Below are 27,733 nucleotides of genomic sequence, written 5' to 3'. Positions count from 1 at the left end.
TCTATCTGCCTTAAAGAAATAATAATAATATAATTTTTTAAAAACAAGTGGGATATGAATGGCATTTCTACACCATTACACCTAGTGAAAAAGGCAAGAACGCATCTCTCAGGAAATAAATATAATTATTTATTTCCTGAGATATGCGTTCTTGCCTTTTTGACACCAACGGTCAGATGGTCACAACGCATACAAGAAAAAGAGAAAGACTGACAATAAGTATACTATCATCATATAATCACACCTGACCTTAAAGACCAACGTTTTCAACATTCAACATTATACGATCATGACATTTCCATGGTAACTTTAATCCACTGTGTCGCTGAAAGTTATGATATAATATAATAATAAAAGGTAATTAAGTGAGTAGTAGGACTCCTCAACTGTCAGTGGTAGGTCTTCTCTCCTCTATGAGTTATCTCATGGCTTTTGAGATCACCCTTCTGGCTGAACCGTTTCCCACACTGGTCACAGGTATAGGGCTTCTCTCCTGCATGAATTATCTGGTGACGTTTGAGAACACTGCTCGTGCTGAACCTAGTCCCATATTGGTCACAGGCATAGGGCTTCTCTCCTGTATGAATCATCTGGTGTTGTTTGAGAGCAGTGCTCGTGCTGAACCTAGTCCCACACTGGTCACAGGCATGGCTTCTCTCCTGTATGAATCATCTGGTGTTGTTTGAGAGCAGTGCTCGTGCTGAACCTAGTCCCACATTGGTCACAGGCATAGGGCTTCTCTCCTGTATTAATTATCTGGTGTTGTTCTAGATGTCCCCTACTGCTGAACCTAGTCCTACATTGGAGTATAGGGCTTCTCTCCTATATGAATTTTCTGGTGACATTTGAGAGCACTGCTCTGGTTGAACCGTTTCCCACACTGGTCACAGGCATAGGGCTTCTCTCCTGTATGAATTAGCTGGTGATGTTTGAGAACACTGCTCGTGATGAACCGTTTCCCACATTGGTCACAGGCATAGGGCTTCTCTCCTGTATGAATCATCTGGTGTTGTTTGAGAGCACTGCTCTGGTTGAACCTAGTCCCACATTGGTCACAGGCATAGGGCTTCTCTCCTGTATGAATTCTCTGGTGTTGTTTGAGAGCAGTGCTCGTGCTGAACTTAGTCCCACACTGGTCACAGGCATAGGGCTTCTCTCCTGTATGAATTCTCTGGTGTTGTTCTAGATGTCCCCTCTGGCTGAACCTAGTCCCACATTGGTCACAGGCATAGGGCTTCTCTCCTATATGCATTTTCTGGTGACGTTTGAGAGCACTGCTCTTGTTGAACCTAGTCCCACACTGGTCACAGGCATAGGGCTTCTCTCCTGTATGAATTAGCTGGTGATGTTTGAGAACACTGCTCGTGATGAACCGTTTCCCACATTGGTCACAGGCATAGGGCTTCTCTCCTGTATGAATCATCTGGTGTTGTTTGAGAGCACTGCTCTGGTTGAACCTAGTCCCACATTGGTCACAGGCATAGGGCTTCTCTCCTGTATGAATTCTCTGGTGTTGTTCTAGATGTCCCCTACTTCTGAACCTAGTCCCACATTGGTCACAGGCATAGGGCTTCTCTCCTGTATGAATCATCTGGTGTTGTTTGAGAGCACTGCTCTTGTTGAACCTAGTCCCACATTGGTCACAGGCATAGGGCTTCTCTCCTGTATGAATTCTCTGGTGATGTTTGAGAACACTGCTCTGGTTGAACCGTTTCCCACACTGGTCACAGGCATAGGGCTTCTCTCCTGTATGAATTAGCTGGTGATGTTTGAGAACACTGCTCGTGATGAACCGTTTCCCACATTGGTCACAGGCATAGGGCTTCTCTCCTGTATGAATCATCTGGTGTTGTTTGAGAGCACTGCTCTGGTTGAACCTAGTCCCACATTGGTCACAGGCATAGGGCTTCTCTCCTGTATGAATTCTCTGGTGTTGTTTGAGATGACTGCTCTTGTTGAACCTAGTCCCACATTGGTCACAGGCATAGGGCTTCTCTCCTGTATGAATTCTCTGGTGTTGTTTGAGATGACTGCTCTTGTTGAACCTAGTCCCACATTGGTCACAGGCATAGGGCTTCTCTCCTGTATGAATTCTCTGGTGTTGTTTGAGAGCAGTGCTCGTGCTGAACTTAGTCCCACACTGGTCACAGGCATAGGGCTTCTCTCCTGTATGAATTCTCTGGTGTTGTTCTAGATGTCCCCTCTGGCTGAACCTAGTCCCGCATTGGTCACAGGCATAGGGCTTCTCTCCTGTATGAATTCTCTGGTGTTGTTTGAGAGCAGTGCTCGTGCTGAACTTAGTCCCACACTGGTCACAGGCATAGGGCTTCTCTCCTGTATGAATTCTCTGGTGTTGTTCTAGATGTCCCCTCTGGCTGAACCTAGTCCCACATTGGTCACAGGCATAGGGCTTCTCTCCTATATGCATTTTCTGGTGACATTTGAGAGCACTGCTCTTGTTGAACCTAGTCCCACACTGGTCACAGGCATAGGGCTTCTCTCCTGTATGAATTCTCTGGTGTTGTTCTAGATGTCCCCTCTGGCTGAACCTAGTCCCACATTGGTCACAGGCATAGGGCTTCTCTCCTATATGCATTTTCTGGTGACGTTTGAGAGCACTGCTCTGGTTGAACCTAGTCCCACACTGGTCACAGACATAGGGCTTCTCTCCTGTATGAATTATCTGGTGTATTTTTAGCTCACCGCTCGATTTGAACTGTTCCCCACACTGGTCACAGGCAAAGGGCTTCTCTCTTGTATGAATTCTCTGGTGAAATTTGAGATGACTGCTCTGGCTGAAACTAGTCCCACATTGGTCACAGGCATAGGGCTTCTCTCCTGTATGAATCATCTGGTGTTGTTTGAGAGCAGTGCTCGTGCTGAACCTAGTCCCACATTGGTCACAGGCATAGGGCTTCTCTCCTGTATGAATTATCTGGTGTTGTTCTAGATGTCCCCTACTTCTGAACCTAGTCCCACATTGGTCACAGGCATAGGGCTTCTCTCCTGTATGAATCATCTGGTGTTGTTTGAGAGCAGTGCTCGTGCTGAACCTAGTCCCACATTGGTCACAGGCATAGGGCTTCTCTCCTGTATGAATTATCTGGTGTTGTTCTAGATGTCCCCTACTGCTGAACCTAGTCCCACATTGGTCACAGGCATAGGGCTTCTCTCCTATATGCATTTTCTGGTGACGTTTGAGAGCACTGCTCTGGTTGAACCTAGTCCCACACTGGTCACAGGCATAGGGCTTCTCTCCTGTATGAATTATCTGGTGACAGACATCTGGGATGGAGAATGAGGAGAGAGAAAAAACATAACATGTTTTAAAATAACATGCAAGCTGTGTTGTATTAGCAACTGATAATGTTCTACATTTAGGATGACAGCAGCAACTAGAAACTAACTAACTTCCTGGCCTGCCTGATGACCCCCCACACACACACACACACACACACACACACACACACACACACACACACACGTTACGATACGATCCAGCCCCGCTGCCCCATGTTCTTGTTGAGAAATGAATGAACACCTTCAGTGTGGACCCATGTCTGGTGGGCTGGATCCTTGACTTTTTAACCATCAGATCTCAATGTTTAAGGGTGAATGACACAGTGTCTAGCCTTCTGCCCACCTCCACTGGTTCGCCACAGGGCTGTGTTCTTTCTGCGTTTTTGTTTATTTTGTACACGGACGACTGTCCCAGAAATCACGACAACCGCTTTATTATGTAATATGCGTACGACTCAGTCATTGTCAGCCTTCTCGACAATGACGAGGTTGGGCATGGCCAGGTCACAGAGGACTTATTTTCCTGCTGCAATGATGCGTTCCTTGAATTAAACATCTCAAAAACAAAAGAGCTCTGTATTGACTTCAGACGTGGTCCCCATCCCACCCAGAACACTGATATCTGTGGCCAGTCAGTGGAAATCGTACCCAGTTATAAATACCTGGGTACGATTATTGACAGCAAATTGAAATTTGATGTAAACACTAGGGGTGCACGATATTGATTTTTTTTAAACCGATACCGATATCGAGAACTTCTTGCTTCTCAAGACCGATACCGATACGATAACCGATAATAAAAATATATAGACATGAATAAAAAATACATACTAGTGAGTAACGGTACATGTAACACAGCTTTGACCTAAGCAATTACAGTATAGTAGGCTATATCAGTGGTTCCCAAAGTGGGGTTCGGGGACCCCCAGGGGTACCTGAGGGAGTTCCAGGGGGTCCCCAGCTAAATTATATAGTTAGGAACCAAATGGACCCTTATGGGTCTGTAACTCTGAGAGTGTACAAATGTAACATTTCCAGTTGTACACGCTCAGAGTAAAAATAACATTGATTTTACAATATAAATTGGGAGTCCCAGAGCAAATTGTGATTGGCCAGATGACGTATGATGATAAGAGTGCCCCTCACTTCACACAGGTGTGAATTTTTTTTAATTAATAAAAACAACAATATAATGTCTGTGAATGTCTGTGTGTGTCCGGTCAGTTGGCCTCAAAACTTTTCCATGTCAAGGAGCAAGGACCCCAAATTGTTAGCCCACAGACCCCCATTTGAAAATATATGCCAGGGCTCTAGCAGTGATTCTCATTTTTATTTCAAGGACACCCAGTTTGACATGCATTAGGCTATACTGACCCCCCATTTAATGCCATTTACACAAGGGACCTCAATTTATATTTTTTTATTTATATCGTAAAATCAATGTGAGACTCTGAGAGGGTACAAATGGAACCAAATGGACCTGTTAGGGTCCATTTCGTTCCATTTGTAAACTCTGACTCCCCGGATCCCACTTTGAGAACCACTATTGTCTGTGTGTGTGCGTGTGTAAACACAAGTACAACACTATCCAAGTTCCAGTGATAGACGTTGTTGTTGTTAGCATATAAGTCCCCCCCCCCCCCACCTCAACCCCCACCCTCCCTGACACCTGTTGTTGTGTCTTCAGACTATGGGCCGTGTTCGTTTCCACTGAACTGCCATGATAACGCAGGACTTTGAGGCAACGTGACATGACCTTGGGGAGATATGCCAGGAACACACACTTACACAAACACATGGGAAATGAACTTTCCACCGAACTGTTCTCATGGACACACATGTCTTACACACAACCGCCTTCTACCCCCCCCCCCCCCCCCCCCCCCCCCCCCGGCAGCTAGGTATCTTTTTTTTCCTCCCCCCGCGCAGCCCATCCCTTCGATGGCTTGCGTAGGAAGAGAGCTTTTTTGTGCCTGGCCCAAGCCCCCGACCCTAAACAAACCCCCCACCCAAGCTTCCGTGCCTACACAATGCAACTGTATGTGTTATGATGTCTTCACCCCCCCCCCCCTCCATCTGCTCCCCCCCCCCATCCCCCATTCTCTCTTTCTTTCTTTTTTTCTATGATGCAAGAAAGATGTATTTGGCGCTGCACTGTGGCGACATGGACTAGGGTTACGCTTGCATGCGGGCCCTTTGTCTAAGACAAATTTCTTCCTCGGGAGACTAATAAAGTATACAATACAATACAATACAATACAAGTCATTAGCATGGTCTGTAGCATGGTCTGTAGCATCATGTAGCCAAACAGCTACTACTTCTACATTTCTCAACCAAAACAGTCACGTCGCGTTTCACAATGCTACACAACTGGAGCAAATTAATAAACTACAACCGGTAACGAGTGACACGCATTCAACAGCGCGATGAATGAACGAGCACCAATACGCGCTCGTCAGACGTCAGCTGCTGAGCTCAGACAGTCACCGTTCGTATGAATGCGAGTCAGTGAGTGAAATGAGAGAGGGGAGATAGAGAGGACAAGCAGGTGGGGCTATTAGCCTGCTATGGAACTACACACTGCAACAGACAGAGTGGAGAAGCGTCTCTCTCTCTCTCGTCTCAGCCGTTCCTCCGGAGAGATTGGCGACTCGGGGAGCGTTTGGGCGCACCACAGAAATGATTGGTAGTCCCATAGTTGCTACCAACTATATTTTTATGTCGCACAGATAAAATTTCAGGCGCATTTGCGTCCAAAATTATCGCAATTTCGAGCCCATATAAAGTATATTATCGGCGCTATTATAATGTTATCGAATTTATCGGGATGACGTCATAATTGCTAATATCGGGTCGAAAATTATCGGGACGATAATTATCGTGCATCCCTAGTAAACACTGACATGCTGTGTAAGAAGGGCCAGCAACGCCTTTTCTGCTTAAGGAAATTAGCCAGATTTAATGTCGACAGAGACCTGATGAAACTGTTCTACAGTGCCTATGTACACTCTGTTATCTCCTTCTCTATCATCTGTTGGTATGGTAACCTCGCCATTAAAGATACAAGTTGTGAAAACTGCCTCCAAAATTACTGGCATCCAGTTGGAGAGCCTTTCTACAATAGACAGCTGCTCATGAAGGCCAGGGCCATTCGGCAGGATAATGCCCATCCACTCGACTCAGAGTACAGGCTGTTGCCATCGTGCCGTCGGCTGGGTGCACCCGTTGTCAAAAACAACAGATATAAGCACTCCTTTGTCCCTGCCTCGATTCGTGCAGTCAACGCTGCCAGTAACATGGTGATGATATGCACTTTATGCCGGCACTTTATATCCTAGCACTTTTTTCTGATGTAGCCTTTCTTATTTTTTATCTTTGATTCTATACCTGCACTAGATGCGCCCAGACCTCTGTTTATGCTATGGTGTCTCATGTCTCTTGTTGTCCTGTATTTTTTGTAAAGACCTTGAACCTTGAAAACACACACACACACACACACACACACACACACACACACACACACACACACACACACACTAGTGATAGGCGTCTGATACTGAAGCTCCGACACAAGCTTCAAACCCCACCTTCATTTGCATAATGAACCACTGCTTCGAAGCTTGCTTCAGTAAGTAAAAAGTCACGTGACCAATGACGTCCGAAGCAGTGACTGGTTCATTTCCTCGAACTGGTTCAATACTTTGAGTTGCCACGGATCGGCTTGCGCAACCATGATAACACCTACAGGGAAACCCTATCAGTAAATTACTTCCGTGGCTTGTCCGTTGCGTGCTGGACTCGTAAGCGGAGGGTCGAGAGTTCAAACCTAGGGTGGGGTACTGCAATTATTTTGATGCAATGCAGTAGACGAAAGTGGAACATCTATATTTGTAACTAAACGTTATTTAATCAATACGTTCAATCAACATTGCAATGTGCATCTGTGCAATACAAAGTATTAAATTAAATCTGACATGAATTTATTAATTGGCCATAAGCAATACATTAGATGTGTCAAATATTTCCCCATCATACGAACATACTGTATATCACACTGCTCCATACAAAACACTATTGTGTGTTATTGTGAGTACATTCCTTCTAAGATTTCACAAAAAAATTCTAATCTAATAATATAGGTTTACTAAAGTTTTGCTGTGTCCTGTAGTAAGTGTTTCACTCTCTGCTGCCTAAATTAAATGCAGTATAGCATTTCGCCAGCAGATGTCACTATTCACTTCAAAGCTTAACTTTTTTTTTTAACCATTGGCCCATCACACACACACACACACACACACACACACACACACACACACACACGATTAAATGTTCTATGAAATAAGCAGGGCCTGGCTGTAAACAAGTATGCTTATAGTCCAGTTACCCTGGGTAAACATAGTAGGCCAGGCCTACCTTTCCTTTCTTTGTCTCTTTTGTATGTCTCTAAATGTTTTGATGAATTGAACATGGTGGACCCTGTTGTAAACAAGTGTAGGCCTAATGTTTAATTGGGTCGTCCACTCAGTTAACAGTCTTTGTATTGAGTTTGTGCTTGAAATTCTGCAAACTGTTAATAAATATTTCAATCAATCAATCAAAACTCTGTCTGTCGCATGCACACACACCAACCCACGCACGCACGCACGGACGCTCACACACATTGTGCAATATCAACAGTTGATTTAGAGCCATATAACGTCACTCCTTCGATTTCCGACAACATTTGTGTGCATGTGCTTTTCTGTTGAAGATGAAAAATAAAGTGTACAGGGAGATGCACATACCTATGTGCAACTTTATCACAGGCTGCTTCAGAAGGGCTGCCTGGTAGATCTCTGGCTGTCGCTCCTCTGACTCCGCGGCTGGAACACTGTTGGACGCCATCTCTCTTTTGAAAACCTCAAATAGTTCATCTCCTTCGGTCCACTTTAACGGTCCACATTTAAGGCCCGCATTTACCGAGTGGGATGTGACTTTACTTGCTGACATTTTGTGGTCTTTCTTGAGCCACAGTCCTCTGCTCCGCTTCCTGGCTAAACTCCCAAGAATCCAGATCAACACCGGACAGAACAGAACAGTTACATAAGCAGGAGGACCAGCCCACTCTCCTCCCACTCTCAGCATACAGCAGTGGTTCCCAAAGTGGGGTCCGGGGACCACCATGGGGTCCTTGAGAGAGTTCCAGGGGGTGCTAAATGATAGTTTTGGTTGCATTTGTACACTCTCAGAGTTAAATTAACATTGGTTTTACAATATAAATTGGGGGTCCCAGAGATAGAAATGGGGTGGGGGGGGGGGGGGGGGAGGTGCAGGAGGCAATGAGAAGAACAGAACTGGGGAATGACCATAGACTGTAAAAAAAATATGGACAAAGCGTTATCCGGGTCTGATATGGACCGGGGACGTAAGATGAAGCCTGTCAGTCCCAAGGGGCCAGCTGCACTCCAATGTTGAAGCGCTGGGCCCTAGTGGTAAGAGGAAGGACTGCAGGCGGACCCGTGGATTCTTGACGAGGAAACCCTGTGCAACCGAGCGCCCAATGTTAAAGCCCAGCTGCACTTCCGCATTTGGACACCAAAATTTGGTGTCCAAATGCTGAATCAGCGAAAAAATGCGGGAATAGACGGTCCTTCCGGCAGCCTTCCGGGTGCTTCAAAACGCCACTGAGCAACTTCCACTGACATGAATAGCGGAGGGGGCGGAGCTTCGTGCCAGTTCAGTCTCTATCCTTTTAATACTCTATGGTCAGTCCTTGAATTGTAAATCGCCATCTTTCTAGATCCGTTTAGGCCCAGCTGGCCATTGGCTGGCCCAGACAATGAGGCGGGACTTCCCCTATTCTTCTTCGTTGGTTTTTATTTTGACTCGAACCGGGGGGTGGCTCCCGATCATAGACTGTAACGGTAGCCACACCCCTCAGAACATACTCGACTTTATGGTCATTTTTTAAATAAATGGGTCCCATAATTTTCCAAAAAGAATATTATGACATGAGAAATGAGACTTTAAACTAGTGACTGGAAGCAGAAAGTATCCATGACCATGTTTATTAAGGTAATACAGTCTAGGTGAATTTGGGCCCAAATACATGGACCTCTATGGAGATATGGGTTTTTCTGGGCCCAATGACAGCGCCACAACAGGCCATTATATATATCAGGAAGTCCCGATTTCCTTAGTGGCTTCACAAAATATCTGTCTGACTGCCCCCCTGGCTCACATACAGGATCATATATCTAATCAACAGTGGTAAGTATATATATAATAAGGAAGGATCATCATAAGTCTCGGATATACAATATGCAAAACATAAAACATAAAAAAGGAACCTATCTTGACACCGGTCACATATGTCTTCCTATGAGTGTCCTGCCATGCCTGAGTCTTTCTGCCATGTCTTCCAACTACAAAAAATGCTGAAATCAATACAATCAACTTTATATACATTTTACAAAGAATATTGCGTTTAGATTACTCTCAATAATTCAACATATTTTGTAATCAATTTAAATGTATTTAATTGTGGAACTACCTACTACCCAGGGGGAAAACCACCCTTTTTTTAGGAAACCTGCATTTGCCATGACCTCAAAGGTTGTCCACCAGAAATAATATCTATGATCACAATTTTTCTTTTTGCTGGAAATCCAATATGGCCGCCCCAATTAGCCCCTATTAGTTTTAATGGGGGCGAATAGGGCAAAGTTTTAAACTGAGGGATATGTCCACGAAACTTCACAGGTTGATCAATGATATAAATACGAACATTTTTTGTATTGCAAGTTTCCATGAAATCCAATATGGCCACCACAATATGGCCGCCATAATATTAGCACCCAGAAAATAGGTTTGGCTCTAACTGAAGGGTTCTCTGCCGTCCACTAGGGCAGTATCTCTTTAGCTTTCCTGTTCTGTAGAGTGAAGGTACGTAGAGAGCCATTTTGTTTGTTTTCAGTTTCATGTTCACATTCAGAGATGCATGTTGTGTTGGTTGGAGGTTCTTCACCTAATAACTATAAGTTTGTTTGTGTTATGGAACTATGATATCGTTTTTGCCTCTTTCTTTTATTTACACTCTTATGTGAGTAAATGTTTGCTTATATACATTTTCTTGTGATAATTAGCCTGCTTATTTTAGTTAATGTTTTTCTATGATTGTTTGTTTGTACTGCAGGGCTTCTTCATCTTTGTCATTAACAAAACTATTTGACATTGAGGAGTGTATTTCTTCACTAACTTCTGAACGAGATGAGCTAGAAATGCTAACTTTGTGTATTTTTCATGGTTTCTGACCATGATAGACTCAATGGAATACCTATTTTTATTATTGGGTGTGTCTGGACCCTTATTGTGCATATTTACAAGATGGTGGCTACCCGGAGTAGTGCTTTACCATGATTTATACCATAATTGTTGACTGTTTTGAGTTGACAAACACAAGCAATATTAATCCATTGGCTAAGATTCATTGCACAGAAGGGACATATATTCTTGAGCTTGCATATTGTCAAAATGGCTGCAAACGTGAAAAATAAATGAGACTTTACTTTTCCACCCCTTTTTTGGATACCTGCATTTGCCATAATTTGTTGTCCACCAGAAATAATATCTATGACCCAATAGAATCACAACCTATATGGACACACCGGTATAGATTTTTTGCTGGAAATCCAATATGGCCACCACAATATTAGCCCCCATTAGCCTATACAGTATATAATGGGGGTGACACATTTTTAACTGAGGGATATTTTCACGAAACTTCACAGGTTGATCAATGATATGAATACAAACATGTTTTGTATTGCAAGTTTCCATGACATCCAATATGGGTGCACAGTACTAGCACCCAGAAAATAGGTTTGGCTCTAAATTCTGAACCAGGTGAGCTAGAAATACAAACTCATGGTTTCTGACCACGAGAGACTTAAAGGTGATATAGCCTACAGAGGATGCGGTTGTGACACTGGTCCACTTAATTACAAAACACCTAGATAAGTCAAATAAGAATCATGCGAGAGTGCTATTCTTAGACTTTTCTTCAGTGAAAGTGAACACAACCCTCTCATCAGCATTAACTACTAATGTTGGTGCTCCCCAGGGTTGTGTGAGCTCAGCTGTACTTTTCACCCTCTATACTGACAGCTGTCGTATTGAGGAATGCCTGTCTGAATGTCGCACTGACACACCAGACCAATACATTCTAAAATACTCAGATGATACAGTTTTGATCTCTCTCCTAGATAGTTCCAGTGATCCTGGACTGCACCAACACAGAGTAAATAAGGTGGTTGAATGGAGTGATAACAACGCTCTCATCATTAACACAAAAAAGACAGAAGAGATTGTTTTTGGTACACCACCAGAGATACACAGATCCCCCATTACTATTCATGGTGAACCGATCAACCAGGTATGTTCGTACAAATACCTAGGAGTAGTAATAGACCACCTTTTGTCATGGAAAGATTAGATTGATTCAGTGTGTAAGAAAACAAAGCAAAGAATCTACTTCCTTCCCGTCTAAGATCCTTCGGTGCTAGTAGACGGATTCTTCTTTTGTTTTTCACTTCTGTTATTATGAGTGTTCTTCAGTACTGTAGTACCACCTGGTATGGATGTCTGTCTGCAGCCCTAAAGTCACAACTGCTGCAACAACTGAACATTTGTTCAAAGATTGTTGGACAACAACTTCAGAAACTTTATACATCCATTATGATGACAGCATCCTAAGGTTAGCAAGGAATATCACCTCTAATACTAAGCATGTGTTGTATGGAGAATATAGGTTGCTACCTTCAGGAAGGAGATATGGTGTAACAGCATACAATAAGGTCAGACTAAAGAGGTCCTTTGTCTACCATTCGACCTTGAGGCTTAATCAGGAGATGTAGTAGCCACAGGATAATCTAAGCGGTGGATATTGCTCATGTCTTTATGTATGTAAATTGTCCTGTTCTTTGTATTTGTATATGTGTTCTGCATACTTGGCTGCTGTGTCGCAAGACAAATTTCAGTGTGAACTGACAATAAAGTAGGGGAGAGCCGCCACGGATGTAACATTTTGCACGTTTCATTTTTTTACTCGGAGATCCGTTTAGCTACACATGTAATATTTTCAGGCAACGGACCTACACATGTCAGCTACCATAAACCACTTCAAGTTTTTTTTTGATAAAACAGGTCGGGAGTTATTAAACCGAACGTGGACGCTGTTTCAGTGTTACATTTGCTGCGCATATCGGATTAATTGTAACAGCATGGAGTATAAATGTAACAACGCTAAAAAACACCATTAAACATATCGTTTTCAGCTTAAAGCAATTATATTTCATTGAAGCAACTCCTTAGCATTGTTTTCATACCATGGATGTGATAAGAAAATGTATCAAACATATTGGGAAATATTAAATAGTATCGGGTGTACCAGTTTGGGATTTTTTTTCAGTTCAATGGGGAAATACATTGATTAAACAAACGTTTGATTGATTGAGTTGTACAATGTTATACAACCCTAAACTAATTTTAGAATACACTACACAATACAATACAATTTTAAAACATATAATATTGGCCAATATGTCAAATATGTAAATATTACTTATAATGGCATTGAATGGAAGCGGACCATTTGTAACACATGTTACAATTGACCCTCCCTCCGAAGTTTTCTTTGCCGTTGCTTACAGACCAGAATGAACGTGAATTCCGTCTAAACACGATGCAAACTAATGAAGAACATAAGCATGAAGACATCCATGTGGATTTTTATTCACCAACACCAAAGAAAAAACTTGTAGCACACAAATACTCTAGGTGTAAAATTATACGCATTTTGAAAAAAGTCAGTTTTTCGCCAATAGCTCCCCGCAGGATGAAGGTAAACACTTCAAACTTCCTGGGCACGTAGAGTACGTTGCTGTACACATACTGACGCGATGGCGTCATGGTGGCGTTGACCAATCAAGAGATAACGTCCATGTTACAACCGTGACGCGTTACATCCAAGGCGGCTCTCCCCTACTATATCATATATCATATTTCAAATAAGTATTTAAATATTTAGTCATCATTTCCCTCTATTAGTCACATATATTATTGTGCTGCGGTGTTTCTTTGCAGAAAGACATTCCTCTGGTTTTTTGGTTTCGTTCTACTGTTTATGTTGGGATTTCCTCCATTTATGTTGACATTCATTGATTGGCAGCTGGGGTGTATCGTGCCTCTTCGGAAATTGAGGATTATCTGTTTAAGAGTTCACTTAAGTGCTCTGCCCAGCATGCTAGGATGTAATCATTGTCAGTGAGCAGGACAAGCCAAGCTTTTGCTTGACTTGTTGGTGCTGCTTTTTCTGGCTGCAAGCCTTATCATCAAGATGTTGTTTGTGGGTTTCATGGAGTCTGTTGATGAGGATGTTGTGCAGTGCTTCCGTAATGTTTGCTTCTAGCGCAGTAGCAATTTGTGAATAGCAATGTTTTATATGCAGCCTGCAGCCTTTATCATTACTCCTCTAGTTCTCATAGATTATTTCCACCTGGCCATAGAACCAGGCAGGGCAGCACAACAAAGGTGAATATGAAGACCGTATAGCCAACCTCTTCACTCCCATCCACACACTGCACTTTATGTCCTGTTATCCGCATTGATTCTTTGTGAATTTTGATTGCCCTACAGCTGAAGTTGTACAACTCTACATAGGATCTTTTCTTGTTCACGTTTGCAGCCATATTGACAATATGCAAGCTCAAATATATATGTCCCACTCCCTTCTGGGCCATACATCTTAGCCAATGGATTAATATTGCTTGTGTTTACCAAAACAGTCAACAATCATGGTAGAAATCATGGATAAAGCACAATTTCGGGTAGCCACCATATTGTAAATATGCACAATAAGGGTCCAGACACACCCAATAATAAAAATAGGTATTCCATTGAGTCTCTCATGGTCAGAAACCATGAAATAGACACCAAGTTTGCATTTCTAGCTCATCTCGTTCAGAAGTTAGAGCCAAACCTATTCTGAGTGCTAATATCATGGCGGCCATATTGTGGCGGCCATATTGGATTTCATGGAAACTTGCAATACAAAATAAATTCGTATTTATATCATTGATCAACCCCTGAAGTTTTGTGGAAATATTCCTCAGTTTAAAATGTTGCCCTATTCATCCCCATTATATCTAATACGGTCTAATATTGTGGCGGCCATATTGGATTTCAAGCAAAAAAATGACCGGGTTGTCCACATAGGTTGTGATCCTACGGGGTCATAGATATTATTTCTGTTGGACAACCTTTGAGGTCATGGCAAATGCAGGTGTAGTATATTGGCGCCCAGACATGCATATAGGCATATCTATATACCAGTAAGACGCGCAAACGCGGGAAGCGAACGCAGCTCGTACATATTTGGGTTTTTTTAAGGAGATGTGGAGAGGCCCAAAGTGCTCTGACTGCCTCTAACTAACATCTGGATAGACTCAAATTGGGCATACAGGGGGATCACCGTTCACAAACCAAACCACCCCTCCCCCTTCAGAGGGAGTACTACAAAACCTTGACTATATGTCTTAAGATGTTTCTGTTCTCATCAAGTCATAAATACACATATAGAAACACCTGTACTTACATCCATATCACAATGTTATGTCATGTATTTCACAGTGCAACATAAGGAGTTGTTGTTTAGATGTAGGTTCACATAGTCCATGTTTAAAGTGAGCCCCTGTTCTTGAGATATGGCTTGAGCCTTGAGTGATCAACAGGGGGAGGCCAGAGTTAACATGTGGTTGGCTCCCACAGGAAGTCTATCGGACTATGCCAGCACATGGTTATAATTATGGCCTGAGTTAGGACACACACACACACACACACACACACACACACACACACACACACACACACTCTCTCTCTCTCTCTCTCTCTCTCTCTCTCTCTCTCTCTCTCACACACACATGCACGCACATGCACGGGATTCACATGCACTAGTAGGCTACATGCATGTAGACACTCAGTATATAAGATGCCTCGTGGTTGAATGGACTTTGCTTTTCAGGAAACTTTTCACCTGTCTGTCATGATTCGGCTGATCTTGTAATAAACTCTATATTGGAAAGAAAAGGACAATGCCTGGACCCTATCTTTCTTATAAACCTGCCTGGTATACTGTATATCCACCATTATGAACACTTAATAGACTACACAGGTTAACCCCCTTTGCCCCCTGGGTATACAGGGTCCGTGTCAATAGTGTAGTGACACATTTTGAGAGAGGAAAGATATTACAATAAATGATTAATTGAGTGTGCCTTTACTAAATATGTGTCCCTTAATGCAACATGAATATGGTAAAAGGTTTTCCAAAATAGCATACAAATGTGACACAATTTGAACCGATTCGGTAGAATATGTCCATTATGTCTAGTTCTGCCAAGGTTACACATGCATTAATTTAGTAGTGCTTACATGACCAAAGCACAATGCTTTGGTCATGTAAACGAATGAGGAATGAGGAATACTTTTATCCAGGTTCCATGTAAACAGTTAATATGAATCAAACCTCTGTTCGGAATTCATTCATTCATTCTGAATGAATGAATATTGTCCATGTAAACGAAACCTAATATCTATATATATACTGACACATTGCAGCAGGCACGGACTGGCACAGAAAATCGTCCCTGGCATTTTATGGTCTTCACTGGCCCACATCTTTTTTTATTACTTTTTCTTTTGGCTCAGCCCAAGGCCCCATAACTGCGGAGCCCTTCTGGCATCTGCCAGAATTGCCAGGCTGTGTCTAATCCGGGCCTGCATTACAGGACACTCAACATCATTATCATCATATAATTGATGTATTATTAATGCAGATGTGCCATTCCAACCCTTCAGTCTTTCCTGTACTTTTCTTGCACTTTCTTCTGGAAATACTAGTTTAGCCTTGCTAATTCTTCTCTTTTGTCACAAAGTGTCCCTTTTCAACACTGCTTTTCATTGTAAAATAAAATCATATACATACATAACACCTTTGCAAAATGCCCTCCTTTCTCACTGACAAACCGTCTGACAATTTACTGACACTGTCTTGCCAAAGGCATGACGTGCCATGTCGAGTTCTGAAAATGGCACATAATGTATGCTAAACCCGGCGGCCTCCACTTCTATGCCTCTGCTCAGGTGGGTGTGTTGTGAAAGATTACGTAATTCCATAAGGTGGCACACGCACGCACCCACACACACACACACACACACACACACAGGGGATGCCACATTGCTGATGGCTGTTGTGAAACATATACATTGGAGGGGTGGCACAGCACTGCGTATAAAACGTATAAAACTGGACAATGGCTTTAGAGAGAAAGGGAGGAGGGGGTTTCGACAGAGCAGGACAGACATGAGGGCTTCTCTAGTAACTCTACACATACACCTGCTTTCACACTTGATGTTGTTCTGTCATTCCTCCTCTCCTCTGTCTTCCTCTGCGCCTTCCTCCTCTTCTTCTTGTGAGTTACAGGCTCAGTTTAATCTCAACAGAATGTACAAGCCTGGAGACGTGGTTCTGGGAGGGTTGTTTGATTTCCACCTCTCACCCGTCTTCCCTGATCTGTCGTTCACCTCCGAGCAACAGGACCCCGTTTGCTATGGGTGGGTATAAATATATGACACAGCAAAATGTCGAGCCTTTTGACAATCTTTTTGTTTTTAGTCGTCTCAAAGGTGTTTAGTTTTTAGTTTATATAGTTGGCTAAAATGCCATGTGATTTTTGGTTTAACGGGTTTAAAGTGTAGCACATTGTTTTAAATCATTCTCAAATGTGTTCCCCTTCTCTTTAACCCATTTAGACCTGTGTGTCACCTCTAGCTTTTAACCATTATTTTAAACTTTAGCTACTGAGAAGAAAAGGGTTTATTTAAGATTTATTTTAGTCATCTGAATAAAACAACTGCTCTATAAGTGAAGACGATGTGCGGGACGCTTTTCTTCTCATGATTCGGATTTGGTTTGCCGGCTCCGACGCACCTGTCCTTGTAGGTGCGTGCACAAGGCCTTTTCGCTTAACACTTTAGCTACTGCAAAATAACATATATGCAAGTCTTGGAGGCCTATATATGTCATTATTGAAAAATTAAAAACATGTTGCCTTGCCTCACCGCACCGTGCCTCACCGCGCCTCTCAGCCATTCTCTTGTAGCTTCTTGCTTTATTTTAAACAGTGTGCAGTGTGTGCTATCCATAATCAAAAAGCAGATGACATATTAGATGATATTTTTTTAATTTATTTTGAATCTATATCAGGACGGGAACCCCTTTTGGTAAGCATTATGTTATTATGTTACAAGCTCATAGCGCGCGCTATGAGCTTGTAGATCTGCATTTTCTTCTTGAAAATGTGGTGCAAATCTTTGAATATATATTCTTTCAGAGCGAACGTTTCTAACTCAAATATTTGCTTCTGCGGGTGGGGGGGGGGGGTCCCTGGAACAACATATTTTGAGATGGGGGTCCGTGGCCAAATACAGATAATCCGGGGTGTCCTTGACATGAAAAAGGTTTCAGAAAACTGTCATGATTTAGACATTTTTTTAATCTACCTTAGTCCAACATGGGTTAAAATCTGATTTACTTGCTGGCTGTGTGATTTGTGATGGAAGACTGTACAGCTGTTTCATTGCTCATATATTACATTGGTTTTTGAGATGAGAAACGTGAAGATTATAAATAGGGGTACTTACCTCCCGATTCGATACGATATCCATACCTTCCATTTACTTTGTGAATCTTAATTATATTGCGATTCTTAATTATAATATTGTGATTCGATTCGTTTCGATTCGATATTGCAGTTTATTGCAATTTACTTAGCAAGCTGCTTTTATTATACTCAAACTATTATTATTATTTATTTTTTTGGCTTTCGGCATTTTTTTATGGAGGGATTACCAGCCAAGTAGGTGCCTGGACCGCTGAGCCCACGGCCCAGGCCTATATAATACTATAACATTTTAAAACAATTCTCTATAAACAATATAATCATACAGTTCAATGCAGAAAGTCAGTCGGGTAAAACGGGTAAAAATCAATTCTGAACATTGCAATTACATTTTTAACATTTTACATTAAAAACCCATTCTGGGCGGAGACCCCTTTTGGTGTTTCAAACATTATGTTATAATTTAGCTATTGAAAAATTGCAGATCTACAAGCTCATAGCGCGCCACTCGGTGGCGCGCTATGAGCTTGTAGATCTGCTATTTTTGAAAAATCGTTAAAATGTGCCTCAAATCTTTCAGAAAATTGTCATGATTTAGAAGACATTTATAATCTCGACGTCAGGCCGGAATGGCTTAAATGGGTTAAGAATGGGTATTTTCTTTGTGCCCAGCCCTGTTTATAAAGTGGCCATTTTGTTGCGTTATAGCTTCAGCATGGACGTGTTCCGACAGGGCCAGACCATGGCGTTTGCCATATCGGAGATCAACAGTGACCCCGGCCTGCTGCCCAACGTCACCCTGGGCTACGACCTCTACGACACCTGCTACTCGCTCGGAGTCGGCTTCCGCTCCGCCTTCTCGCTGATCAGCGGGAGAGAGGAGCGCTTCCGATTGGTCGACGGCGGCTGCGTGGGCTCGCCTCCGGCGCTCGGCATCGTTGGCGCCGAGTCCTCGGCCAATTCCATCGCCATCTCCAGTGTGGTGGGTTTGTACAGAGTGCCCCTGGTAAGTGAACCCATCTCCAGTGTGGTGGGTTTGTACAGAGTGCCCCTGGTGAGTGAAGCCATTTCGAACCGAGACCGATTCTACAAAATGCCTTCTAAATCCTGAGGAAAAACCCATGTTTCTATGCCAGTTGTTCTCAAACATTTTCATGTCAAATATATGTAATTGGCCGCCGACCCCCTTCTGAAAATGTTGGTCCAGGGACCCCCCCCCCCGCCCCCAGAAGCAAAGATTTGAGTTAAAAACGTTCGCTCTGAAAGTATATATATTCGAACATGATTTTGGATATTGTATATACTGTTGTGAAACTTGTGATATGGCATAGTGTTCTATGAAAATATAAATATTGGATCGGGTAAAATTGTTATTGGCAAATACTCAAAATCATCGGATCGGGAGCAAAAAAATAAAAACATGATCGGGACATCCCCCATTGAGGCCAATCCAAAGAACGCCTTCAAAATCCTGACCTAAGCTTGTTTTTGTCACTATTGCAAATTTGAACTCACTGAATAATTGCGATTAACGATTTAATTGTGTCCAAAAAAAATCCTGTCATTTATCATGCATCTCAATGGGGGAGAAACAATTGAGTGAATTGGGTGGGCTTATAGCAAAGGGTCAATTGCATGCCGCATGAATCCTTTATTTTTTTTGCATTACTAAGCGAGAGTCAAAGGGTCAAAATGTTGGTTTAGGAATGTGACAAAAAACCAAAATCTCCATGAATTGTCATCGATAGAAAATAAGGGTGCAGTCAATAATGTGGATTGATTGATTCATGAATTCATTCATTCATTTACGTATTTGTATCAAGTGTGTGTTTAGTATATTGGTGTAAAAATAAATGATTCAGCAATGCATCGCAATTTGGCCATGTAGCACTGCAATGCAGCAATGTGCCATAATCGACAATCGAAGGCTGAATATAATTGATATGAATATATAACAGATAATTATAATACTGCGTAGGCCTATATATAATTGTAAATAAAGTATGTTGTTCAGTAGCCTACTGACTGCTTGCATTGACTGATATAGAAAAGTGTGATGCATTGCAATGCAGAGCGTGCCGCACTATGAACTTGTACATCTGCTATTTTTCAACATGATTTTTGAAAAGTCGTGAAAATGTGTGTTTTCAACTAAAGTCTTTGCTTCCGGGGGGGTCCCTGGAACAACATATTTTCAGATGGGGGGGTTCGTGACCAAACAAATAATAATTCTGGGGGTTCTTCATGAAAACGTTTGAGAACCACATACTGTATAGAGTGTGGTATTGTGTGTCTTTCGGCAGTGGTGGAGACTGGAGAATATACATTTTCTTGAATAGGCCTACTGTACAATTTTACTGTACAATTTTTTTAGGTATATTTGTAGGCTACTTTACTTGAGTATCTAAGATTTCCAATATTTTTACTTTTACTCCACTACATCTCAGAGGCAAATATTGTAAAACTTAATAAGTTACTGGGCCACGTGTTTCAGATAGGTTACTGGGCCATGTGTTCCTGTGTGTTTCAGATAGGTTACTGGGCCACGTGCTCCTGTGTGTTTCAGATAAGTTACTGGGCCATGTGCTCCTGTCTCAGCGACCGGCAACAGTACCCTTCCTTCTTCAGAACCATCATAAGCAGCGCCATCCAGGTGAACCAAGTACACACTTGACTTGACAAACACCCCCCTCTAGTGGGTGTGAGTTGACATTGCATGATGCATATCACCTCATGTTTCCTCTGCCAGGTGGAAACATTAACTGGATTGATTGATGAAGAATGTATTAATTAACAGATTGGAGAATTTCAGTACATTTCAATCACAACTCAATACACAACCGTTAACGCTCTACCAATAGTCATTAAGACATGCAAATACCTTGACTCCTTCAAAACTGCTCTCAAAGGGCTCCTACGGACGGCTGCAATTCGAAACTGGCCCCAGTAAAATCAAATTCCCCCACCCCCACCCCTTTTCCCCTCACTGTTAATGTTTTTTTGTCCTCTAAATGTTATGAATTGAAAATGGTGGACCCTATTGTAAACAAGTGTAATGCTTTATGGTGTTGTCCACAGTTTTGTATTGAGTTGTGCTTGGAATGTACTGTAATTCTGCAAACTGTTAATACATACTTCAGTAAATCAATCAATCAATCAATCAATCAATCAAAACACCAGGATTCAAATTCTAAAACGGCAAAAGTAGCAGATCTACAAGATCAAAATGCGTCGCTTCGCGCTGCGTCCCAGAGCTTGTGGATCTGCTATATTATTTTTTGTATTGTGATCAAATAGAGCATTAATTCACAAAAAACAACAACACAAAATGTTAGAATATGGAGATAAGAGATTTCTGCCCAACAGCAACCATAAGTATGGTGTGTTTAACTTCTGGATCCTGTAGGATAATCTTTAGATAATTTATGGTATAACTTCTGGAGCCTGTAAGATAATCTTTAGATCATTTCGCTGTGGAATCTGGGTAGGAGATTCACTGACATCTGGTTGTCAAAGGTCAATGATGTATACCACACTGTGAAGTGGCACTACGTAACTTATTTTTCATGAATAAAATGTAATGTTGTCCAATCAGTATGGTAGAGTATGTTAATACAATATAACTTATTGTGATTTATACAATATATAACCCAATAGACACCGGATCTGAGTCTAAAACAACTTCACTCAAGATTCAACGTATCCCCTGAGCGAGCACACCGGCTCTATTAACTCAATGGCAAAACAAAAATAATTAAGCACTCAAGCCTCAAATCCCGGATATAGAAGAGTCAAGTGTCATAACCCGGCCCGTTGGGCCATGACAAATTGAGGAGGACACAGAGCAGTGTTCAAAATAACAATAATTTATTCGTAAGAGATAACTAATAATACTTAATATAAATGATAATGCTTACAGAATGTATGAGATGTGGTAGTCAGTAAGATCAGTGGTGTCAGTGTGGATGTGTGGTTAATATGGTGAAGGTGTGTTGTAGTGTGTAAATCAAATGGTGAGGAGCAGTAAACAGAAGGGTGCTGTCATCTGAGTGGGACCAAGAGAATGGCTGGCAAGCCCTCTTTATAGGATTTCCAGGAGCACTGATCAGGTGCTCCTAACGAGTTGTCTCAAGTGGGCCGACGCCCACATGATCTGTGGGAGAATACACAGACAGGGCAGTACACCATATAGACAGCATAGGCCCTGCAGGCCAGGCCAAGGGGCCGTGACACAAGTTACATAATGGAAGCTTTAAGGACTTAATTCCCTCCAATTAATCAATACCATTCATTCTCTGCAGGTGCGAGCCATGCTGCAGATCATGAGGCGTTTCGGCTGGACGTGGGTGGGCTTCCTGTACAGTGACGACGCGTACGGCCGCGACGCGGGCCAGCTGCTGGAGGCCGAGCTGTCCCGCTCGGGCCTGGGCTGCCTGGCCTACGTGGGGCTGCTGCCCTGGGACAGCGACCCCGCCCGGCTGCGGAGCATCGTCTCCGCCGTGAAGAGCTCCACGGCGCGCGTGGTCGCCGTCATCGAGCACGGCATCCGGGCGCTGAAACTCATGGACGAGGTTGGGATGACCATGACATGACGATGTGATTGATTGATTGATTGATTGATTGGAGCAACTCTAGTGGTGGAAAAAAATCACTCTCACATTCTTTACTTAAGTGAAAGCAGCAATACTGCAATATAATTTTTGTAGATGTCCCGATACTGTGTCGGTATTGGAAAAAGTATCAGTTTCGGCCCTTTTTGGTCATATCGGATCATATCGGTATCGGCAAATATGCCAGTCTTTAACCACAGATCTGACACGGGGGTAAGGGGTTGACACTATGGCAGGTAAATACAATATTGGGTCATGTGGAGTTTCCTTTGGAGTTGCCCAAACTGCAAGTGAGGAGTCTGCTATTAACAACACGAGATAAAATAAGTTATTTTATTTTATTTTTATTATCATAAATATTATTCTCTATTATTCTATCGTTATCGGATCGGGAACAAAAAAATCGGGACATCCCTAATAGAAAATGCTCTAAAGGTCGTACTTCACAATCAACAGGTGGTGAGGCAGAAGGTCACCGGCCTACAGTGGGTAGCCGGTGTGGATTTCTTAGCGGACCCAAACCTCCGGGACCCTCGCTTCATGCCCTACCTGAGAGGCACCCTGGGCGTCGAGATACACCGCGGAGAGATACCAGGCCTACAGGACTTCTTGGTGAAAGTGCATCCCGAAAACGACATGGACAACAGCCACCAGAACATCATAGTGAGCATGGTTTTGTTTTTCCTGTTCAATATCAACGTTCAAGGTGATCTTATTTTTTTTTTAGGAACGCAGCTCAACGTGTCGCATTTGAAACGGTGCTTAGACTCCATAATGTCTAGTCAAAAAGAATGTGCAGATCACGTAGCCCGCACACACGCAGTAATGCAAAAATACAAATACAAAAACACATTGATTTGGCAACTTATATTATAACTTATATTCAGCACCATGGAGGTCAGAGTTGAAAGAGAAGAAGATGTGAGGGAAAAACGAGATTTCAGTTGGAATGGATCACTGGATCAGTGACGGCCACCTACAGTATGATTATCCAAATAAGCCAACCAACTAGCTTGGGGTCCTTGGAATGAAAACAAGCTTGAGAAGCAGAGGTTTACATTTGGCTTACCTTTGTTCAGTATCAGTACAACTTGATTGTTGGAGCTATTGAATCTCCTAGATGCATCCTCTCTTTTGCATTCATGAAGTCCTACTCAAATGCCAATTACATAATGTGAAACTACTCTATTGCATCACCTTTACATGCACATCCATCCCATCTCGGGCCCTCTGTCTAGCCAAATGGTGCAGGCCCAAGCATTCACTCATGAACATTCTCCGGGCCTATGGGAGGTCCTGGGCAGATGGTCCCGATCATCGAGGCAAGCCACAGCTAGTTGGTGACACCAAAGAGTTTGAGATAATCGCGGGCATCCTTCCGAGGCGACACCCTGACCCACGTAGAGAGTCCGTTGTAGCAATGGACCATGTCCTGAGACACGCAGTGACAAGGAGGACACATCGGGATTCACACTGGTTCAGAGGAAGACTAGGCGAGTGCATTCCATCACGATTACAGACTTTGCCCTAGTCTCGGATACAGCAGAGAAAGGAACTACTACTGGCAGTAGAAATATAGTAGTCGCTGCTTCTTCGCCTGGAAAGGAGCCAGCTTAGGTGGTTCGCGCATCTGGTTAGGATGCCTCTCGGGCGTCTCCCTAGGGAGGTCCTCGGGGCATGTTCCACTGGGAGGAGACTCCCGGGGCAGACCAAGGCGCAGTTGGAGGAAACACATTGACTCACTGGCCTTGGAACATCTTTGGGTCCCCCAGGAGGAAGTCACTAATGTTTCTCTGGATAGGGAACTCTGGGACGCTCTGGTGGAGCCCCCCGCGACCCGACTACGGATAATCGGTTGAAGATGGATGGATGAATATAGTGCAGGAAGATCGACCTCAAGCTCGATGCCAAGAAAAGTATTGGCATTTAACACATGGAAAAACATCAGTGCCACTGCCGATGGGATGGTGCTCGAGGCAGTCGAGGACTTCAGATATCTCTGCCTTCAACAGAACAGGATATGAAGGTTCGGAGGTTACTTGTCTGGAACACCTGCATGGTATGAGGAGAGTGTGGGGAAAAATGGGAGAAGACCTCAAGAGTTGGCTGTCCATAGCTGCAGTGAAGTCAGTATTTATTGTATGAGGCAGAGACATGGACGCTCACATTAGAGCAGTAAAAGGCTCTGGATGATGTCAACACAAGAATGCTACGAATGTCACGGAGGTGTCATATGGGTGGACCTAAACGTCCATTTGTCGACATTTGTCTATTCACAAGATTAATTGACTATTTCAGCTTTCAATCTGATGACTGGTTTTAAATATTCACAAGGTACCTTGAGCAAGATAACCGTGCCTTGCATGGTCTCATCTGTGTTCGGTGTGTGAATGTGTGTGTGTGTGTGTGTGTGTGTGTGTGTGTGTGTGTGTGTGTGTGTGTGTGTCCGTGCGTGTGTGAATGGGAGAATGTAATGGTTTACAATTATTATATTTATGTTTAAATATTACATTTGTTTCTTCAGGTGAGGCAGTTTTGGGAGCACACGTTTCAGTGTAAATTTGCACCCCTTCCGTCAGAGTGGGTGGATGCTGATGGAAGGGTGTGTACTGGACAAGAGGACCTGGGGACGGCAGAAAGTAAACTTCTGGATGTGTCTGACCTCAGGATAGAGGTGACCGTGTACAAGGCTGTGTACTCTCTGGCCCACGCCCTCCACGACATGCTGCAGTGTGTGCCAGGAAGAGGGCCTTTCACTGGGCACAGCTGTGCCACGTTGCAGACAGTCCAGCCATGGCAGGTGTGACAGTAATACACAGTTTACTAGAGTTTCTAGTTGGATATATTTCACGTTTGAATATTGTGTCTCTTGGTCTTCATAATTTCTTTTGTCACCTTTGCTAGCTTGTGTATTATTTGCGAAAGATCAACTTCACCACATCAGTTGGTGATCAAGTATCATTTGATGATAACAGTGATGCCTCACCAATATGTGATGTCATGAACTTGGCATGGCTCCCAGATGGAAGCACAAAGGTTCAGCATGTAGGTTTTTACAAGAAGTCGACCTCCGCCGGTGAAGAACTCATCCTCGATGAAGACAGAATCTTCTGGAACTTTGAAACAAAAAAGGTCCATTTTGGCTGGCTACAAAGCCTACAATACCTCATGTTGGGCTCATGATGTGAATGTAATTTAGATTGGACTGGAACTGATCATTGTTACTTTCCTCCGTAGCCTCTTCGGTCAGTGTGCAGTGAGAGCTGCTCCCCTGGAACCCGTCTGGCCAGGAGGAAAGGAGAACCTGTCTGCTGCTTTGACTGCATCCCTTGCTCTGAGGGAGAGATCAGCAATGAGACTGGTAGGTTCATATTATATAGCTATAAGAACAGTAGGTTATTATTTTACGATTGTCATGTACTTGTCTGTCCCTTTAATCTTCTCTTCTCTCAGACTCTACAGAGTGCACCAGCTGTCCAGAGGACTTCTGGTCCAGTCCCCAGCGTGACCACTGTGTCCCTAAGAGCTTGGAGTTCCTCTCCTACCACGAGGGCCTGGGTATCTCCTTGACAACCATCTCATTGTTAGGAACGCTCATCTGTGCCATTGTCCTGGGAATCTTCGTCTATTATCGAGACACACCCATGGTGCGCGCCAACAACTCAGAACTCAGCTTCCAAATTCTGATGTCACTGAAACTCTGTTTCTTGTGTTCACTTCTATTCATTGGACATCCAAGACTCTGGACTTGTCAGCTGAGGCATGCAGCATTTGGGATAAGCTTTGTGCTGTGTGTCTCGTGTATCCTGGTAAAGACTATGGTGGTGTTGGCCGTGTTCAAGGCCTCCAAGCCTGGGGGTGCAGATATTATGAAATTCTTCGGTACAATACAGCAGAGAGGAACAGTTCTTACTCTTACTTCCATCCAGGCAATAATCTGCATAGCCTGGCTTGTATCTGCCTCACCGACTCCTTATAAAAACACAGACTACTACAGTGATAAGATAGTCTATGAGTGCGAAGTGGGGTCAACAGTTGGTTTTGCAGTGTTACTAGGTTATATCGGTTTACTTGCACTCGTCAGCTTTGTCTTAGCGTTCATGGCTAGGAATCTTCCAGATAACTTCAATGAAGCCAAGTTGATCACCTTCAGCATGCTGATCTTCTGTGCCGTGTGGATAGCCTTCATCCCAGCATATATCAGCTCTCCAGGCAAATATGCAGATGTGGTCGAAGTATTTGCTATTCTAGCATCTAGTTTTGGCATTTTGGTGGCACTGTTTGGACCAAAGTGTTACATAATGCTTTTGAAACCTGAAAGAAACACTAAGAAATCCATCATGGGTCGAGGTGCCACCAAGACAATTCAATGATAATATATCTTCTGTACATTTCAAAACAATTTATTATTACATTTATAATATAGATATTTGATTGCTGATCACAAGTAATAGATTCAGTTGTCTTCCAGATGAAATTACATCCAGTCAGATATGAAAACTTTTGTATGAACTTTTGACTTGGGGAGTTGTTGTAATTTGTAAATGAAGTGAAATAAACGTTTTCATTAATTTATTTTACGTGTTTATTTTGTATTAGAAACAACGTAACAAGTCAAATCATTGTTTTCATTCAAGACTGACAGCTGACGTGACCATAAAATTATGGTATTTAAGTATATAAAAGTATTTCTTTTTTCACTCTAGAGATATTGTACTCCATTACGTTTCTAGGAAGGGACTCATGGGACCCAAACTTACAAAAAAAATCACACCTGTGTGAACCGAGTGGTGCAACTCCCCTCTCTCCCCCCTCCTCTCTCTCTCTCTCTCTCTCTCTCTCTCTCTCTCTCTCTCTCTCTCTCTCTCTGCTCCGTCAGATTAGCTTTATTATGGATATCAATCCTGTTTCTGTGCTGCGTGCGCAGCCTCTAAATCACCCCCACAGACCGTGGCAGTCAGAAGTTGGATTTGCGTCCAGCAGGTGGCAGCCATGTCACATACTTCTCTCGTTCCAATTTCACGCATGCGCACACCACTCGTGCTCATTCACCTACCTACACAAACAAACAAACAAACAGGTACACGGACATTGCTGGATGTAGG

General features: G+C 43.0%; 3 protein-coding genes across 4 annotated transcripts in view; 1 reads left to right on the top strand and 2 right to left on the bottom strand.

Annotated features, from left to right (window-relative positions):
- Positions 1-27,733, bottom strand: part of LOC308313869 (extracellular calcium-sensing receptor-like) — a gene marked incomplete at its 3' end in the record, with an annotated part of 196,766 nt that overhangs the window by 140,156 nt on the left and 28,877 nt on the right. The window lies entirely within an intron of this gene.
- LOC308314167 (uncharacterized protein) lies at positions 166-8,339 on the bottom strand. Of its 2 annotated transcripts, XM_080761620.1 has the most exons (3): positions 8,086-8,339; positions 2,634-3,285; positions 166-2,549 (listed from the first exon to the last, which is right to left on the bottom strand). In XM_080761620.1, the coding sequence occupies exons 1-3, from the start codon at positions 8,288-8,290 to the stop codon at positions 797-799; spliced, it is 2,610 nt and encodes an 869-aa protein (XP_080617746.1). In that variant the 5' UTR covers positions 8,291-8,339; the 3' UTR covers positions 166-796. The 2 variants fall into 2 exon arrangements, with proteins under 2 accessions (XP_080617746.1, XP_080617745.1); XM_080761619.1 differs by having other exon boundaries at positions 166-3,285.
- On the top strand, positions 16,436-27,001 carry LOC308313807 (extracellular calcium-sensing receptor-like; the record flags this gene model as incomplete). The annotated part of the gene is made up of 9 exons (XM_080761135.1): positions 16,436-16,480; positions 16,821-16,951; positions 18,727-19,024; positions 20,549-20,680; positions 22,320-22,589; positions 23,085-23,334; positions 25,208-25,428; positions 25,866-25,989; positions 26,082-27,001. 9 exons carry the CDS (start codon positions 16,436-16,438, stop codon positions 26,999-27,001), a joined length of 2,391 nt encoding a protein of 796 aa, XP_080617261.1.

Source organism: Protomyctophum bolini (genome assembly GCF_963924005.1).
Source record: "Protomyctophum bolini genome assembly, chromosome: 4".
In the NCBI taxonomy this organism is placed as follows: Eukaryota; Metazoa; Chordata; class Actinopteri; order Myctophiformes; family Myctophidae; genus Protomyctophum; species Protomyctophum bolini.
The sequence above is the reverse complement of the archived record's forward strand: the minus strand, read 5'-3'. Positions and strand labels throughout refer to the sequence as shown.